The 20,015-nt window shown below is 28.6% G+C and overlaps 2 protein-coding genes across 4 annotated transcripts in view; both read left to right on the top strand.

The window, feature by feature from the left end:
* vas (ATP-dependent RNA helicase vasa) overlaps positions 1–20,015 on the top strand; it is a 68,603-nt gene that overhangs the window by 37,952 nt on the left and 10,636 nt on the right. For 2 of the 3 annotated variants that reach the window (XM_075293873.1, XM_075293872.1), the window contains exons 2-4: positions 3,498–3,579; positions 3,668–3,827; positions 10,531–10,602. In XM_075293873.1, coding sequence (XP_075149988.1) covers positions 3,550–3,579; positions 3,668–3,827; positions 10,531–10,602 — 262 coding nt within the window. In that variant the 5' untranslated portion in view covers positions 3,498–3,549. The remainder of the gene's footprint in view (positions 1–3,497; positions 3,580–3,667; positions 3,828–10,530; positions 10,603–20,015) is intronic. The other variant, XM_075293874.1, reaches the window with a different exon arrangement.
* Positions 10,699–16,730, top strand: LOC142224061 (uncharacterized). Its single transcript, XM_075293869.1, has 2 exons — positions 10,699–12,168; positions 15,058–16,730. The coding sequence occupies exons 1-2, from the start codon at positions 10,718–10,720 to the stop codon at positions 16,592–16,594; spliced, it is 2,988 nt and encodes a 995-aa protein (XP_075149984.1). The 5' UTR covers positions 10,699–10,717; the 3' UTR covers positions 16,595–16,730.

The following is a 20,015-nucleotide window of genomic DNA, read 5'->3' as shown; positions in this document are numbered from 1 at the left end:
TTTTGTCAAATTTATTTCTATAGAAAATTTTCTCAAAATTTTATTTCTATAGAACATTTGGTCAAAATTTAATTTCTCTAAGGAAATTTTGTGAAATTTTTATTTCTCTAAATTTTGTCAGCATTTTACTTCTCTAAGGAAATTTTGTGAAAATTTTATTTCTATAGAAAATTTTGTGGCTATAGAAAATTTTGTAAAAAATTTATTTCTATAGAAAATTTTGTCAAAATTTTATATCTATAGAAAATTTTGTCAATTTTATTTCTATAGAAAATTTTCTCAAAATTTTATTTCTATAGAAAATTTTGTACAAATTTTATTTCTATAGAAAATTTTGTCAAAATTTTATTTCTATAGAAAATTTTGTCAAAATTTTATTTCTATATAAAATCTTGTCAAAATTTTATTTCTATAGAAAATTTTGTCAAAATTTTATTTCTATAGAAAATTTTGTCAAAATTTTTTTTCTATAGAAAATTTTGTCAAAATTTTATTTCTATAGAAAATTTTGTCAAAATTTTATTTCTATAGAAAATTTTGTCAAAATTTTATTTATATAGAAAATTTTGTTAACATTTTATTTCTATAGAAAATTTTGTCAAAATTTTATTTCTATAGAAAATTTTGTCAAAATTTTATTTCTATTGAAAATTTTGTCAAAATTTTATTTCTATAGAAAATTTGGCTAAACTGCAGTTTATGGGCCCCTCACCGATTTGCTTGAAATTAATATATGTTATGTAACTTAGTGTGCTGATTCTAACAAGGTACAATTTTTGTCCCGGAAATACCCGGGTCTTGAGATATGGCCCTCCAAAGGGTCAATAAAAACTGGATATATCTCCTTTGTTTTTGGTCCAATCTAGCTTATTTTACGCACTTTTATACGCAAAATATATTTTTTAAATATTTATTTTAGTTTGGGAGATATAAATAAAAATAAGAAATTTTTACCCTAATTTTTTGTTATTTTCGTTATATCTCAAAAAGTCTTCGATTACACGCAGGTTTTTTTTATACGCAGTTTGAAAGCCTAAACTCTGGCCTTTTGTTTGATGTATAACATATCTTTATAGGTCCACTCTTAACAAAGTTATTGAGCTTTTATTCTGAGTAGGAACAAAAAAAAAGATTATTACTGAAATATTTACCCTTTGGACTCTATCCATAGGAGAAAGCCTTAAACCCCGGCCGAAGGCCGGCTACTTTTCCCCCCTTGGGATTGCGTTAGCCCACTTTGGACTCTATCCATAGGAGAAAGTCTTAAACTCCGGCCGAAGGCCGGCTACCTTTCCCCCTTTAAGATTGCGTTAGCCCACTTTGGACTCTGTCCATAGAAGAAAGTCTTAAACCCCGGCCGAAGGCCGTCTACTTTTCCCCCCTTGGGATTGCGTTAGCCCACTTTGGACTCTGTCCATAGGAGAAAGTCCTAAACCCCGGCCGAAGGCCGGCTACTTTTCCCCCTTTAAGATTGCGTTAGCCCACTTTGGACTCTGTCCATAGGAGAAAATCGTAAACCCCGGCCGAAGGCCGGCTACTTTTCCCCCCTTGGGATTGCGTTAGCCCACTTTGGACTCTGTCCATAGGAGAAAGTCTTAAACCCCGGCCGAAGGCCGGCTACTTTTCCCCCCTTGGGATTGCGTTAGCCAACTTTGGACTCGGCCGGAGTTTAAGACTTTCTCCTATGGATAGAGTCCAAAATGGGCTAACGCAATCCCAAGGGGGGAAAAGTAGCCGGCCTTCGGCCGGGGTTTACGACTTTCTCCTATGGACAGAGTCCAAAGGGTAAATATTTCAGTAATAATCATTTTTTTTTGTTCCTACTCAGAATAAAAGCTCAATAACTTTGTTAAGAGTGGACCTATAAAGATATGTTATATATCAAACGAAAGGCCAGAGTTTAGGCTTTCAAACTGCGTATAAAAAAAATAGGGTGTAATCGAAGACTTTTTGAGATATAAAGAAAATAACAAAAAATTAGGGTAAAAATTTCTTATTTTTATTTATATCTCCCAAACTAAATTAAATATTTAAAAAATATATTTTGCGTATAAAAGTGCATAAATTAAGCTTTCATATGACACCAAGTTTGGTTAGATTGGACCAAAAAAAAAAAAGGAGATATATCAATTTTTTGCTGACCCTTTGGAAGGCTATATCTCAAGACCCGGGTATTTCCGGGACAAAAATTTTACCTTGTTAGAATCAGCACACTAAGTTACATAACATATATTAATTTCAATCAAATCGGTGAGGGGCCCATAAACTGCAGTTGCTCCGAAAATTTTGTATAAATTTTGTTGCTTTAGAAAATTCTGTCAACATTTTGTTGCTATAGAAAATTGTGTCCAAACATTTGTCAAAATTTTATTTCTATAGAAAATTTTGTTAAAATTGTATTTCTCTAAAGAAATTTTGTCAAAATTTAATTTCTATAAAAAATTTTGTCAAAATTTCATTTAGATAGAAATTTTTGAAAAAAATTTATTTCTATTTCTTCACGTGCCTGATTTATGATTGTTTTTAAAACTACTTTAATCCTTTAAGTACCTGCGATAATTTTCATATCTTTGTCATTTTCCCTCCATTGCTGGGCTAATCATTCTTTTTTACTTCTCTAAGGAAATTTTGTCAAAATTTTACTTCTATAGAATTTTTTAAATTTTATTTCTATAGAGAATTTTGTCAAAATTTTACTTCTATAGATTTTTTTTTTTTAATTTTATTTCTATAGAAAATTTTGTCAAAAGTTTACTTCTCTAAGGAAATTTTGTCAAAATTTTATTTCTAAGAAAATTTGGTCAAAATTTTATTTCTATAGAAAATTTTGTCAAAAAATTATTTCTATAGAAAATGTTAAAATTGTATTTCTCTAAGGAAATTTTGTCAACATTTAATTTCTATAGAAAATTTTGTCCAAATTTTATTTCTATAAAAAATTTTCTTCATGTGCATGATTTATGTGCATTGTTTTTAAAAACACTCTGAATCCTTCAAGTACCTGCGATAATTTTCATATCTCATTCATTTTCCCTCCATTGCTGGGCTAATCATTCTTGTTGCATTGCAAATCACATAATCAGATCTGGTCAAATATGGCATAAAATCCCCATCCCAAGATGATGAAAAACCCAGCATAAAAACAAACTAAAATCATATGTTTTGTTTACGAACCCTTAAAAAAAGAAACAAAAAAAAAAAAAACAAAATTCCCCGCAATGATTGGACAGCAAAATTGCATTGGATTAGCACCCAAAAACGCGGCATTCTTTGTTTTGTGTTCTCATGAGCTCAAAACACACTGAACTTCTCATAGTTTATATTTGACAGTGAACCTATTAATAACAAACTATCCACATTGCTACCGAATTAAAAATTTCTACTTATTGCTTCCAAAAAAATATTGATATGGAATATGTGCAACAAATTAATCAACTATTCTCTGGCGATGACAAATGGTCTATAATGAAAACTCAACTTTCATCATGTAATTTCAGAAAATCATCTCAAGTTTCTTCTACTACAACCAAAGAAAGAAATCCAAGGAAAATGTCTGATTGGGGTGATAATGATACTGAGGTAAGTTGTAAATCTTTGAAGATTTGAAAAATCGCTAGAATTTGTGTAATTGTGGAACTCTTTTTTTTTTTTTATTAACATTCTCTAGGTGATTTCTGGCAAAGGCTTTGATTCCAATGAAAAGTACAAAGTCAATGATGATGCTTATCAAAATGAAGATGATGGTGATAACAATGATAATGGTTATAACAATCGTCGCAATGGCTTTGGTGGTGGCGGTAGAGGACGTGGTGGCGGTCGTGGAGGAGGTAATTATTTTAGACTTAGGTTTTTATATGTTTCAAAAGTCAAATGGCTACGTTTTGGATATTACAAAATTTTCTATAGAAATAAAATTTTGACAAAATTTTCTATAGAAATAAATTTTTTAACAAATTATTTTCTATAGAAATAAATTTTTTAAAACATTATTTTCTATAGAAATATAATTTTGACAAAATTATTTTCTGTAGAAATAAAATTTTGACAAAATTATTTTCTATAGAAATAAAACTTTGACAACATTTTCTATAGAAATAAATTTTGACAAAATTTTCTATAGAAATAAAATTTTGACAAAAAAATTTCTATAGAAGTAAAATTTTGACAAAATTTTCTATAGAAATAAAATTTTGACAAAATTTTCAATAGAAATATAATTTTGACAACAAATTTTCTATAGAAGTAAAATTTTGATAAAATTTCCTATAGAAATAAAATTTTTACAAAATTTTCTATAGAAATAAAATTTTGATAAAATTTTCTATATAAATAAAATTTTGACGAAATTTTCTATATAAATAAAATTTTGACAAAATTTTTTATAGAAATAAAATATTGACAAAATTTTCTATAGAAATAAAATTTTGTTGTTTTTTTGTTTTTTGATCTCAGCTTAAAGCCATGCATTGACTAAACTACAAGTGTAGCTTAACCAACAGAGGAAAAGTATGCTTGTCAAATTTATTTGGGCAAAGCCCTATAGACTGCAAGATGGTTGGATGTACAGCTGTTTCGGAATTACCACATTCCTCATCAGCATCCTCTACTTGCAGCAAAACTATCAACCAATTATCAGAATAAATTCGGGTAATTCACTCAACCCAACGTGAACTACACTTGAACCTCCCGAAAAAGGGTTTGATAGTCGGCTACTGCCTAAACAAATTTGCCAGCATATCTCTTTTCCTTTGCCAAACTCAAATCATCGATTTGTATGTATTTGGCTGGGTTTGTTTTTGAGTGTGCTTCCTCTATCTTCATTCGTTTTGTTTGTTATTGTTGGCTTCTCTTTAATCGTTATTGTTTTTTTTTTGTTTTTTGATCTCAGCTTAAAGCCATGCATTGACTAAACTACAAGTGTAGCTTAACCAACAGAGGAAAAGTATGCTTGTCAAATTTATTTGGGCAAAGCCCTATAGACTGCAAGATGGTTGGATGTACAGCTGTTTCGGACTTACCACATTCCTCATCAGCATCCTCTACTTGCAGCAAAACTATCAACCAATTATCAGAATAAATTCTGGTAATTCACTCAACCCAACGTGAACTACACTTGAACCTCCCGAAAAAGGTTTGATAGTCGGCTACTGCCTAAACAAATTTGCCAGCATATCTCTTTTCCTTTGCCAAACTCAAATCATCGATTTGTATGTATTTGGCTGGGTTTGTTTTTGAGCGTGCTTCCTCTATCTTCATTCGTTTTGTTTGTTATTGTTGGCTTCTCTTCAATCGTTATTGTTGTTTTTTTGTTTTTTGATCTCAGCTTAAAGCCATGCATTGACTAAACTACAAGTGTAGCTTAACCAACAGAGGAAAAGTATGCTTGTCAAATTTATTTGGGCAAAGCCCTATAGACTGCAAGATGGTTGGATGTACAGCTGTTTCGGAATTACCACATTCCTCATCAGCATCCTCTACTTGCAGCAAAACTATCAACCAATTATCAGAATAAATTTTTCGGGAGGTTCAAGTGTAGTTCACGTTGGGTTGAGTGAATTACCCGAATTTATTCTGATAATTGGTTGATAGTTTTGCTGCAAGTAGAGGATGCTGATGAGGAATGTGGTAATTCCGAAACAGCTGTACATCCAACCATCTTGCAGTCTATAGGGCTTTGCCCAAATAAATTTGACAAGCATACTTTTCCTCTGTTGGTTAAGCTACACTTGTAGTTTAGTCAATGCATGGCTTTAAGCTGAGATCAAAAAACAAAAAAACAACAATAACGATTGAAGAGAAGCCAACAATAACAAACAAAACGAATGAAAATAAAATTTTGACAAAATTTTCTATAGAAATAAAGTTTTTACAAAATTTTCTATAGAAATAAAATTTTGACAACATTTTCTATAGAAATAAAATTTTGACAAAATTTTCTATAGAAATAAAATTTTGACAAAATTGTCTATAGGGATAAAATTTTGACAAAATTTTCTATAGAAGTAAAATTTTGACAAAATTTTCTATAGAAATAAAGTTTTTACAAAATTTTCTATAGAAATAAAATTTTGACAAAATTTTCAATAGAAATAAAATTTTGACAAAATTTTCAATAGAAATAAAATTTTGACAAAAAAATTTGTATAGAAGTAAAATTTTGACAAAATTTTCTATAGAAATAATATTTTGACAACATTTTCTGTAGAAATAAAATTTTGACAAAATGTCCTATAGTAATAAATGTAAGACCAAATTTTCAATAGAAATAAAATTTTGACGAAATTTTCAATAGAAATAACATTTTGACAAAAAATTTTCTATAGAAGTAAAATTTTGACAAAATTTTCTATAGAAATAAAATTTTGACAACATTTTCAGTAGAAATATAATTTTGACAAAATTTTCAATAGAAATAACATTTTGACAAAAAAATTCTATAGAAGTAAAATTTTGACAAAATTTTCTATAGAAATAAAATTTTGACAACATTTTCAATAGAAATATAATTTTGACAAAAAATATTCTATAGAAATAAATTTTTGACAAAATTTTATATAGAAATAAAATTTTGGCAAAAAATTTTCTATAGAAATAAAATTTTGACAAAATTTTCTATAGAAATACAATTTTGACAAAATGTTCTATAGAAATAAAATGTTGACAAAATTTTCAATAGAAATAAAATTTTGACAAAATTTTCTATAGAAATAAAATTTTAACAAAATTTTCTATAGAAATAAAATTTTGACAAAATTTTCTATAGAAATAAAATTTGGACAACCTTTTCTGAAGTAAAATTTTGTAAAATTTTTTTTATAGAAATAAAATTTGGACAAAATTGTCTATTCCTTAACCTAAATATTGCCCCCAAATTAGTGTACATCACTGGTCTTTTTTAATTAATTTTAATTGAATTAATTTTTTAATTGAAATGTCTTCAATCACGAAAATGATAGTATCAATCACAGTTTTAATTGGGCATAGAAAAAATTCTTGATAAAAAAATTAATTGATTTCATTACCAAATTTCAATTAAGTTTTTAATTGATTCAATTAAAAACTTAATTGATGTTGATTGCAAAACTCAATTAATTTAGTAATTACCCGTGTAAAAATTGGAGGATCTAATCAGATATAATTAGATCTCAAAATTGTCCACTTTAGATCTATGCGGATTTACCCAGATATGATGAGATAGAATTAGATATAATTATATATAATTCCGCATATGACGATATCTAACATCAGATCGAACCATATATAGGGATAGATGTAATTATATCTAAGACATTAGATCTAGGCCAATATTGAGATCTGAGCAGATCTGCTTTCATAGTAACTAGATATGATTAGATCTTACCATTTTTCGGATCTACTCATATCTAATTGTATCAAATTAGATCTCTCAATTTTTACTCGGGTAATCAAAGGTAACTATTTTCAATTACATTCTGAATTGGCTTAGAATTTTTAGTTGGATTAACAATTGATTGTTTGAAAAAAAATTAATCAAAAATTTAATCACTTTTATAACTGACTTAGTCTTCCGAATTTGATTAAAAGTTAATTGTATCAATTAACTTTTTAATTAAAAATTTTAAAATGTTCAATCATTGACTAAATTAACTTAATGTGTCTATCTTGATTAAAAAGTTAATTGTACCAATTAATTTATTAATTGAAAAAATTTCAACTTCAATTAACTTTTTAATCGGAAATATTTTGGTGATATTTTTTCTGTGTAGATATTTGAGTAATCTAATTCGGGGCAAATAGGAGTCAACATTGGGGGACTTCTTCACAAAATTCTTAGTGGTGTGATCAGTGTTGCCAGTATCGGGGATATTTTTTTGTGGATGGGGGACTTGGAAATTTTTTGGTGAATTTCGGCAAATTTGGGAATTTTTGTGTGGAATTTGCGAAATCTGTTCAGTACATCAGATTATGAATTATCGTTCTACAGGTTTAAAAAAGGCTTTAAGGAGTACATAGAATATCCAAATACAAAAAAAAAACTCTATTCCACGACGGCATTTGTTTTGGAGCCTAATAGCTACATTACAATTTACTCTTTTTTTCTAAGAAATTTTTTACTGTTGTGAAGTTATTTCGTAAGAACTCATCTGCGTATATCACTGATTTGGAAAATATATACCATAAATATAGAATGTCGTAGGCAACAGAAGAATATGATGCCTATGGGATCTGCCGAAACTGGACTTCAAATCAAGATCCTTTGTTTTTAAGACAGAAAGACAAGCTAACCATTGCACTACGATGGCTCTCCAGCCTGAGGCGTATATTCCATGAACATTTGCAGTAGAACTCGGCCGAATAATCGACTTTGGCATGAGGCCACTAATCGGACTACGGCGTGATGAGAGAATAATTTAAGGAATTTTGCAAGGGAGTACATTGTACAACACTACATAGAAGCTTCTATACACAGGCAAAAATATTGCAATTGTTCAACTAAAATTGTAATTTCATTGAAAAAAACTCTTCTTCGTAACGGATTATAAAAATATTTTGAATTCCCGACAAATCGGAAAATATAGATGATGAGGAAGTCAACTCGGGTGATCGGTCCATATGGGGACAAATCGGGAGATCGATGTATATGAGGGCTGGTAATACCAAAACGTGGACACACAATCTTAGGCACACTTGTTTATGGAAATAAAATTGCTCTAGATTTTGAATATCAGACAAACCGGATAAAAATTGTCTTGAATCCCAAGAAGTCAAGAAGGCTATTCCAAAGCATGGACCAAAATTTTATTTCTATAGAAAATTTTGTCAAAATATACAATTTGGTCAAAATTTTATTTCTATAGAAAATTTTATTTCCAAAGACAATTATATATTTCGCCCGATATAGACTTATATGGCCCCAGAAGCCCTAATTTGCTTAAAATTTTGCACAAGAAGAAAAATTAGTACTATAGTCAAATGTGCCAAATTTTATTGAAATCGGTTTAGATTTAGATATAGCTCCCATCTATATCTTTCGCCCGATATGGACTTAATACGGTCCCAGAAGCCAGAGTTTTACCCCAATTTGGTTGAAATTTTGCACTAGGAGTACAATTAGTAGTGTAGTGTGCCAAATTTTATTGAAATCGGTTCCGATTTAGATATAGCTCCCATATATAACTTTCGCCCGATTTACACTCATATTGAAATCGGTTCCGATTTAGATATATCTCCCATAGATAGTTTTCGCCCGATTTACACTTATATGACCACAGAGGCCAATTTTTAACTCCGATTTAGTTGAAATTTTGCACAGGGAGTAGAATTCGAATTGTAGCTATGCGTGTCAAATTTGGTTGAAATCGGTTAAGATTTAGATATAGATCCCATATATATGTTTTTCTGATTTCGACAAAAACATTTTCCTTGTAAAATCGCCACTGCTTAGTCGAAAAGTTGTAAAAATGACTAATTTTCCTAAACTTCTAATGCATATATATCGAGCGATAAATCATAAATAAACTTTTGGGAAGTTTTCTTAAAATTGCTTCAGATTTAAATGTTTCCCATCCTAGTGTTCCACCCTAGTGCATTAGCCGACTCAAATTTTGAGTCTATAGATTTTGTAGAAGTCTATCAAATTATGTCCAGATCAAGTGATATTTAAATGTATGTACTTGGGACAAACCTTTGTATATAGCCCCCAAAACATTTGACGGATGTGATATGGTATCGAAAATTTAGATCTACAAAGTGGTGCGGCGTATAATATAGTCGGCCCCACCCGACTTGACCAAACCATCTTATTTCTATAGATAATTTTGTCAAAATTTTATTTCTATAGAAATTTTTGTAAAAATTTTATTTCTATAGAAAATTTTGTCTTAAATTTATTACTATAGAAAATTTTGTCAACATTTGACTTCTATAGAAAATTTTGTCAAAAATTTACTTTTATAGCAAATTTTGTCAACATTTTATTTCTATTGAAAATTTTGTCTTAAATCTATTTCTATAGAAAATTTTGTCTTAAATTTGTTACTATAGAAAATTTTGTCAAAATTTGATTTCTATAGAAATTTTTGTCAAAATTTTATTTATATCGAAAATTTTGTCAAAATTTTATTTTCTATAGAAAATTTTGTCAAAATTTTATTTCTATAGAAAATTTTGTTCAAATTTTATTTCTATAGAAACTTTATGTTCCTCTTAGCTCGAGAGGTATATCTTTGCCATATACCCATCAATACTCTAGGGCGTCGGTGGTCGTTTTCCTCATCGTCTCGATCATATAAATAAGAGCCGTTCTATTTATTCTGCACAATCTCAGTATGTAATTGTGGTGGTTTTGGATGGGCCACCAGACGTGACATTGCGTACACAGCTACTGATCTAATTAAAGCAATTTACAAAAAATTATTAATATTAAAAAAATAATAAAACTAAATTTTATTAATTAATAATTAAAAAAACAATATGGATGTAATACTACTTTATTTTATTTACTTATTTGTATATTAATTAATTAATTAATTTCTTTTTCGTTTATTTTAGGCCGTTTTGGTGGAAACAACCGCTACAATAATGATGACGAAAACAACGATGAAAATGGAGAATCGAACGGTGGTGAGCATTATACGATTTTTATATAAATATATTTTCTTATTTATTAATTAATTTTACTAAAGCAAATAATATTATAAATTAAATGTAAATGTGTATTTAGATGTAAAAATGTCTCATGTCCGTCCTCCTAGTGACAAGTATTTGTGTTGGCTATTGTTTTTGTTTGTTTTTTTCTCCTAACACCAATCTAGCTCAAAACACTAATCCACAACAGCAGGGGGGTTTTTATATAAATCCTATATTTAAATTTATACCGTTAAACAAAGTCAATGAAAATCAATTGGAGCAAATGAGAACGTTTTGTCAACAACTTCCAGAATTATTTAAAAAAGCAAATCTTTTACAAAAATTCACAATATTTAAATATATCATGGAAGTATATGAAAAATGTCTAAAACAAAAACAGGCTGAATTTTCCAAAGGAAAGAAAATGAAAATGCGTAAAAAGACAAATACCGCCAAACACTCAGCTAGGGCCAATGTTGATTCTGTGCAAACAGAACCCATGATTGTGAGTAGAAGTGGCCATAACGAAGATCTTCATCAAATATCCCAGGAGGATATAGGATTACGTCTTGGTATAGATGGCATTAACGAAGAGGATCTCTCGATGATGTTACCCACATTAGAAGTTGTAATTGATCAACCTGCGTTTGTAGAGGGATTCCAAAGAGATTTTCGTAGATTTTTAGATGATGTCGAAGAAATACAAGACCTTGGCTTACGACCACCACCTCGCCTAGATTTAAGGGAGTCAATAGTACTGGATGATTTACCAGAAGAATGTCTACTACATGACCACCCCATGGATGATTTTGCGCCACTACAAGAAAAGGAAATGGCAGAAAAAGAAAGTCATCGTCATCCTACAGAGAAAAATCAAACACGTTATAGTCTAAGATCTCAAGCTACCAAAAATTATAGTGACCACACTACTCCACGAAGGATAACACCATCTAAGGCACGCAAAAGAACAGCACAATCACCATCTCCAACACATCCGACGCCTGCTTCTCGCACCCGTCATCGTTATCTTACAGAAGAAGAATATGCACTACGTTTTCCCATGCCATCTTGCACAATTTTGGAAATCGCTCCTTTGCCCAGGGTTAAATTAAATTTAAATTCCTCCATTTTCTATTTTCCTATGGATATGGAACTTCTGAGAGAGGAATTTTCATATGAATTACACAACAGAGATATGGTAGAAATCGGATCGATTACAAGTTCGCAAGCTGCCAATTCTGTATTACTCATTATGGAAGATGAACAGCAGCAACACCACGGACCTCAAGAACCTCCAAATGTATTCCCAGCGAAAAATGGAAATCAGCCACCTCAACTAGAAGAATGCCATACGAAGGACACAAATGTCATGTCAAATGTGGAAGGTGTTTCAAGTCTTTTGGAAGCACGTCAAGGCGTATCCGGTATGGAAACTGATGACAGCTTGCCATTACCAATGGCAGATAAATTGTTGGGGGTTATAAATGAATCATCATCATTGGGACAATTGGGATCTGCGGTCGCTGAACAAAATGTTACTACAATCGGTAACATAACAGGGTAAATTTTTATTTTTCTGAATTTCCTTAAACTTCTTGGACACTCTCAAAAGTGGGACCCTTTCTAAAATACGGACAATTTTCGTGAGACGATTGTTATATTTTCATATGAAAATTAACAACCCCCTCTCTTGTTAGTGGACGCCGAACAAATTTACGAGACGGGATCGATATCCACTTTGGCAGCTTTTACTGAATTTGCATTGATTTCTTCCACAATATGGGAATTAAAAATGAGACACCCTGTATGTTACAAGAAAATAGGCATTTTTGGATTTTTATCCATTGGGAGGCAAAAATCATAAAGGTTGATTTTGTAAGAGCTATTTTGACAAAATTTTCTGTAGAAATAAAATTTTGACAAAATTCTCTATAAATAAAATTTCTATAGAAAATAAAATTTGGACAACATTTTCTATAGAAATAAAATTTGGGCAAAATTATCTATAGAAATAGAATTGTGACAAAATTTTCTATAGAAATAAAATTCTGACGAAATTTTCTATAGAAATAAAATTTTGACAAAAGTTAGGTTGGGTGGCAGGCAGCCCGATGTATCAGGCTCACTTAGACTATTTAGTCCATTGTGATACCACATTGGTCAACTTCTCTCTTATCACTGAGTGCTGCCCGATTCCATGTTAAGCTCAATGACAAGGGACCTTTTTATAGCCGAGTCCGAACGGTGTTCCACATTGCAGTGAAACCACTTAGAGAAGCTTTGAAACCCTCAGAAATGTCACCAGCATTGCTGAGGTGCGATAATCTACCGCTGAAAAATATTTTTGGTGTTCGGTCGAAGCAGGAATCGAACCCACGACCGTGTGTATGCAAGGCGGGCATACTAACCATTTCACCACGGTGGCTCCCATTGCACCACGGTGACAAAATTTTCTATAGAAATCAAATTTTGACAAAATTTTCTATAGAAATCAAATTTTGACAAACATTTCTATAGGAATAAAATTTTGACAAAATTTTTATTGAAATAAAATTTTGACAAAATCCTCAATAGAAATTAAATTTTGACAAAATTCTCTATAGAAATAAAATGTTGACAAAATTTTGTATAGAAATAAAATGTTGACAAAATTTTGTATAGAAATAAAATTTTGACAAAATTTTTTCTATAGAAATAAAATTTTGTCAAAAATTTCTATGGAAATAAAATTTTGACAAAATCCTCAATAGAAATTAAATTTTGACAAAACTATCTATAGAAATAAAATGTTGACAAAATTTTGTATAGAAATAAAATGTTGACAAAGTTTTGTATAGAAAAAAAAAAAAAATTGACAAAATTCTATATAGAAATAAAATTTTGACAAAAATGTGTATAGAAATAAAATTTTGACAAAATTTTCTATAGAAATAAAATTTTGACAAAATTTTCTATATATAGAAAATTTTGACAAAATTGTCTATAGAAATAAAATTTTGAGAAAATTTTCTATAGAAATAAAATTTTGACAAAATTTTCTATAGAAATAAAATTTTGACAAAATTTTATATAGAAATATAATTTTGGCAAAATTTTCTATAGAAATATAATTTTGACAAAATTTTCTAGAGAAATAAAATTTTGACAAAATTTTTCATAGAAATAAAATTTTGACAAAATTTTCTATAGAAATAAAATTTTGACAAAAATTTCTATAGAAATAAAATTTTGACAAAGTTTTTAATAGAAATAAAATTTTGAAAAAAATTTCTATAGAAATAAAATGTTGACAAAATTTTCTATAGAGATAAAATTTTGCCAAAATTTTCTATAGTAGTAAATTTAAGACAAAATTTTCTATAGTAGTAAATTTAAGACAAAATTTTCTATAGTAATAAATTTAAGACAAAATTTTCTATAGAAAATTAAATTTTGACAAAATTTTCTATAGAAATAAAATTTTGACAAAATTTTCTATGGAATAAAATTTGGCAAAACTTTGTATAGAAATAAAATTTGACAAAATTTTGTATTGAAATAAAATTTGGACAAAATTTTCTATAGAAATAAAATTTTGACAAAATTTTGTATTGAAATAAAATTTTGACGAAATTTTCTATAGAAATAAATTTAAGACACAATTTTCTATAGTAATAAATTTAGGACAAAATTTTCTATAGAAATAAAATTTTAAGAAAATTTTCTATATAAATAAAACTTTGAGAAATTTTTCTATAGAAATAAAAATTTGAGAAAATTTTCTATAGGAATAAAATTTTGACAAAATTTTCTATAAAAATAGAATTGTGACAAAATTTTCTATAGGAATAAAATTTTGACAAAATTTTCTAGAGGAATAAAATTTTGACAAAATTTTCTAGAGGAATAAAATTTTGACAAAATTTTTATTGAAATAAAATTTTGTCAAAAATTTCTATAGAAATAAAATTTTGACAAAGTTTTTAATAGAAATAGAATTTTGAAAAGAGTTCTATAGAAATAAAATGTTGACAAAATTTTCTATAGTAATAAATTTAAGACAAAATTTTCTATAGAAAATACAATTTTGACAAAATTTAATACAAAATTTTAATAGAAATAAAATTTTGAAAAAATTTTCTGTAGAAATAAAATTTTGAATAAATTTTCTATAGAAATAAAATTTTGACAAAATTTTCGATAGAAATAAAATGTTGACAAAATTTTCGATAGTTATAAATTTAAGACAAAATTTTCTATAGAAAATTAAATTTTGACAAAATTTTCTATAGAAATAAAATTTTGACAAAATGTATGTTCTGGCAAAATTTTCTTTCTATAGAAATAAAATTTTGAACGAGTTGACTTTTTTATAGGCTTTTGGGGACCCTAAAGGAGTAATCCTCTATTTTGGTTTTTGTTCTGATCTTCCTATATATTGTCAATTTTGTTATTTTATGTAAACAATAGGCATATGGAGGAAATAATGGGAGAATTACCACCGATTATCGAAGATTCGGATTTAATGCCACCACCTAGAATTAGTCTACCTACAACATCTGTAGATATAAGCTCTAGCAGAGAAGTCATTGGTGGTAAACAACGTCTGATAACACCCGATAGTGGAATACAAATACAGAGAATAGAAATTTTCAAACCCCCATATTCGGCAATTGCTGTCAAGGAATCTGCAGTTGCAGCATCAACAACTGGGGCCACACAACAATCGGAACAATTTAATTCAGCCTCCAACATACCTTCTATATGCATAGAACCACCAGATTCTGTTGTGCTTATTCCTCAATCACAAGAAACTCCTTCAATAAATGAATATGGTGGTGGTGGGGGTATAAATTCATCATCTGCTATAGAAGAGAATCGTTTCATAGATCTCTTGGAGAAACGTTCGATGAGTGAAACAATATCATCCACACCATTGCGTTCAATTGATATATCAGTTGGAACTTCCGCTCGTAGGACATTGGAACCAACGGTATTCTCTATGCCTACAAATGAGAATGCTGATGTGCCTATTAATCGTACTAAGCATTTACCACCACCACCATTTCCTAAAATTCCCGAGGAAGTAATTCCGGAAGAAGATACTCTTCTTGTGGTTGATGCTGCTGCGACTTGTGAAAATCCCATAACTACTTCTGTAAATGGTGTTCAACAGCCCGAGTCCTCCTCTAGTGGTTGGTATAGAGATTGGCAATCTATTTTACGTGAAAGACTACAGGGTGTAAGTTATGGAAATGCTGTGGCACCCGAACGAAAAGTACGTCGTCCAAAATTTAAACGTCCTAGAAACTTAGTAAAACAAATGGAAAATATGAAACAAAATGACCTGGTGGTAGAGTCTGACTCCAATAATGATGTTTCGGATTTTCTGCACACTCTCTTGCAGAATGTCATAGAACAAGTATCACCACCACCACCACCATTATCAGAATCACAATCACTACCAGCTTCACAACCTCTAATCATGGGTTTAGAGGAGGAGGAGGACAACAATATGATTCCTAATTTAGCATCGGCAGCAGAAGCACCACCACCACCACCATCACCACCACCATCAGCTATAGTTTCAAATCAAGAATCTATGACTAGTATCGCTGCTGCTCTTCCTACACACAATGAGAGATATTATGAAATGGTAAAAAGAAATACCACCGAGATCTCAAAGATATGCTCTAATTTTGACCTTTGCAAAAAGCTATTCAAAAGTCATACCAGAAAATTACAAGAAGAAATCGCCGCTGGATCTATCCAACAAAATTACGAAACTTTTGAACCCGAAATTCTTTTCAATATTCCCACGAAGCGTTTAAATGTACAAATGAATATAATTAAAAATCTCGTACAGCATGTGTCGTTTGATTTTACTAAAATGCCATGCATACAGGATCGACTATCGGCAGCAATGGGATTTTCTTTTGCTTTGGAATTGAAAGCGGCAAATTTGATATCAATAGGTGAAGATGGCTGTACTTGGTCTTTATTGTAAAACAAAAAGACTTTAGTCCCTTTACACGGCCAAATGAGATTTTCGAATTGAATATGGCATAAAAATGGACAGAAAATGTTCGATTTTCAATAAACTGTTGTTTTGTGGGAATTATAAGAAAATTGTTAGAAGTTAAAGGATTTTTCATAGCAGCAATAGCTTGTACAAAAAAGAGAAGAAATTACGAGAAATTTGTAAGTCGTAAAGCTGCAATTTCCTCGACGTTTTTCAATCGATAAGATTATGTTTTTATGGGTTTAAAAATTAATCAAAGCAAAAATCATCCCACTTTTCAATCATTAAATATTTTTAAATTACAATTTTTTTAATTAATAGCTTTCATCGTAAAACTGCAATTTCCTCGAAGTTTTAGATTTAGAATTAAACCAAAAAAAAATATATACTTTTATCGATTGATTTACCAGTTAAGTCATCAATCGATAAGAGTATGTTTTTCTGGGTTTAAAAATTAATCAAAACAAAAATCATCCCACTTTTCAATCATAAAATATTTTTAAATTACAATTTTTTTAAATTAAAGCTGGCTGCTTTTGAATATATTGACTTTTTTCGGAATTCCATGGTTTTAATGTTTGATTTTGTGACCTTTTTGGACCATATGTTTTACATCTGCCATGTCTTTGGAATCTTCTTGATTTCTGTTTTTCTCCAGCCCCCAGCCCATTAAGATTTTGCTAACATCACCCACTCGCTACTTCATTTGCTTGAATCTATTGACTTTTTTTATTCTATGACCTTTTTGGACAACTCGATATATTTGCAAAAATTCGATTTTTTTAAGAATTAAAAAGGAAAAATTAAAAAATTGGAAAATACTTTCTATAAAAACAAGTATTTTAAATATAGAGGAGTTTGTTTTGTTTTAATAATAAATAATTCCTCTTTTTTTTAAATAAAATAAAAAAACAAAAAAAAAACCTTTTGGAGTTACGCCATTCTAAGTAATTCCAAAAATCGTGTAAAATTTCACAAAGTTTCTATTTCGAAATTGCAACAACAATAAGAGACACCAGAATTTTAATTAAAATTTTTAACACAATTTTATGAGCATAACACATTTCGATACATGGGCAAAATCTCTGAAATCTTTGCCTTTTTGACTGTCGGTTTTAAAATTTTTTATTAATAATTAAATTTTAATCATCTTTTTTATTGAAAATTAAAATGGTTCATTTTCCTTATTCTATGACGATATATTTGCAAAAATTTTATATATTTAGAAAAATTAAAAATTGGAAAATACTTTCTATAAAAAAAGTATTTTAAATATAGGGGAATTTGCTTTGTTTTAATAATAAATAATTCCTCTTCGTTTTTTTTATTCTAATAAAATAAAAAACCAAAAAATAATTTTGCAAATATATTGACTCCTTGTAATTAGAATTGGATTTTTTTTGGGGATATTTAAAATTTTTTTTCTATTCTCTTTATCTTCGGGAACTACAGTTGGATTTTAGCTTTGTTGTTTTAATTTTTTTTTTCGATTTCTATGTATTTTTGTTTTCAAATTAATAATTAATAATTCCTCTTTTTTGTGGTTTTTTAAAAATAAAATAAAAAACCAAACAAGAATTGCAAATATTGTGACCTTTTTCACAAAGTTTCTATTTCGAAATTGCAACAACAATGAGACAACAGAATTATTATTAAAATTTTTGACACAATTTTATGAGCATAACACATTTCGATATATCGATGAATGGGCAAAATCTCTGAAATCTTTGCCTTATTGACTGTTGGTTTTAAAATTTTTTTTATTAATAATTAAATTTTAATTAATTATGAAAATTAAAATGGTTTATTTTCCTTAATCCCAAGTGAATAGAATAATAGCATTTTTATCCTACAGATACAATTATAGGAAAAAAATCCCGTCAGTTGTATCTGTTTTTTTTATTTTTTTATTTAAATAGTTTTTGTTGTCTTAAGGTGGATGATTGTAGGAAGAAATCCCCTCATTTTTATCTAAGTTTTTTTGTTTGTTTTTATTTAAATAGTTTTTATTGTCTTAAGGTGGGTTTCACTACAAGCTTTTCCCCGCTTTAATAAAGACCGTGTAAAGGATGGCCTTGTGATTTTAATATCGAAATCTTATTATTTGAATTTTATTTTTTTACCATTTTAAAATTATATGAACTCAACATTAATTTATTTCTGTATTATTTTCACAGAGTAATTAAAATTTGATTTTTTTTGGGATATTTGTAAAATTTTTTTCTATTCTTTTTATCTTCGGAAACTACAGTTTTGTTGTATTAAATTTTATTCGATTTTTTGTTTTCAAATAAATAATAAAAAATTCCACTTTTTTTGGTTTTTTTAAATTAAAATAAACAAACCAAAAAAGAATTTTGCAAATATATTGACTCCTTTTGGAGTTACACAATTCTAAGTAATTCCAAAAATCGTGAAAAAATTTCACAAAGTTTCCATTTCGAAATTGCAACAACAATAAGAGACACCAGAATTTTAATAAAAATTTTTGACACAATTTTATGAGCATAACATATTTCGATATATCGATGAATGGGCAAAATCTCTGAAATCTTTTCCTTTTTGACTGTTGGTTTTAAAATTTTTTTATTAATAATTAAATTTTAAGCATTTTTTTTTTTTTGAAAATTAAAATGGTTTATTTTCCTTAATCCCAAGTGAATAATAGCATTTTTATCCTACAGATATAATTATAGGAAAAAATCCCGTCAGTTTTATCTGTTTTTTTTTAATATCATATGTTTATATTTAAATAGTTTTTGTTGTCTTAAGGTGGGTTTCACTACAAGCTTTTTCCCTCTTTAATAAAGACCGTGTAAAGGATGGCCTTGTGATTTTAATATCGAAATCCTATTATTTAAATTTTATTTTTTTACCATTTTAAAATTATATGAGCTCAATTTAATTCTGTATTATTTTCACAGAGCAATTAGAATTGGATTTTTTTGGGATATTTTTAAAATTTTTTTCTATCTTTTTATCTTCGGGAACTACAGTTGGATTTTAGCTTTGTTGTATTAAATTTTATTCGATTTCTATGTATTTCCCATTTTTTTCCACTTGCACATAATTTTTTTTATATATTTTATTTATTTATTTTTTTTTGTTCAAATTTTATTGTTTGTGTTTTTATTAAAAAACAAAATCGCGTCAGTTTTATCTAAGTTTTTTTGTTTATATTTAAATAGTTTTTGTTATCTTAAGTTGGGTTTCACTACAAGCTATTCCCGCTTTTAATATTTTCACAGAATAATTAGAATTGGATTTTTGGGATATTTTAAAATTTTTTTTTCTATTCTCTCTATCTTCGGGAACTACAGTTGGATTTTAGCTTTGTTGTATTAAATTTTATTCGATTTCTATGTATTTTTGTTTTCAAATAATTAATAAATAATCCCTTTTTTTT

This window comes from Haematobia irritans, chromosome 2, assembly GCF_050003625.1.
Source record: "Haematobia irritans isolate KBUSLIRL chromosome 2, ASM5000362v1, whole genome shotgun sequence".
Classification (NCBI taxonomy): Eukaryota; Metazoa; Arthropoda; class Insecta; order Diptera; family Muscidae; genus Haematobia; species Haematobia irritans.
This window is presented reverse-complemented; position numbering and strand designations above follow the sequence as displayed.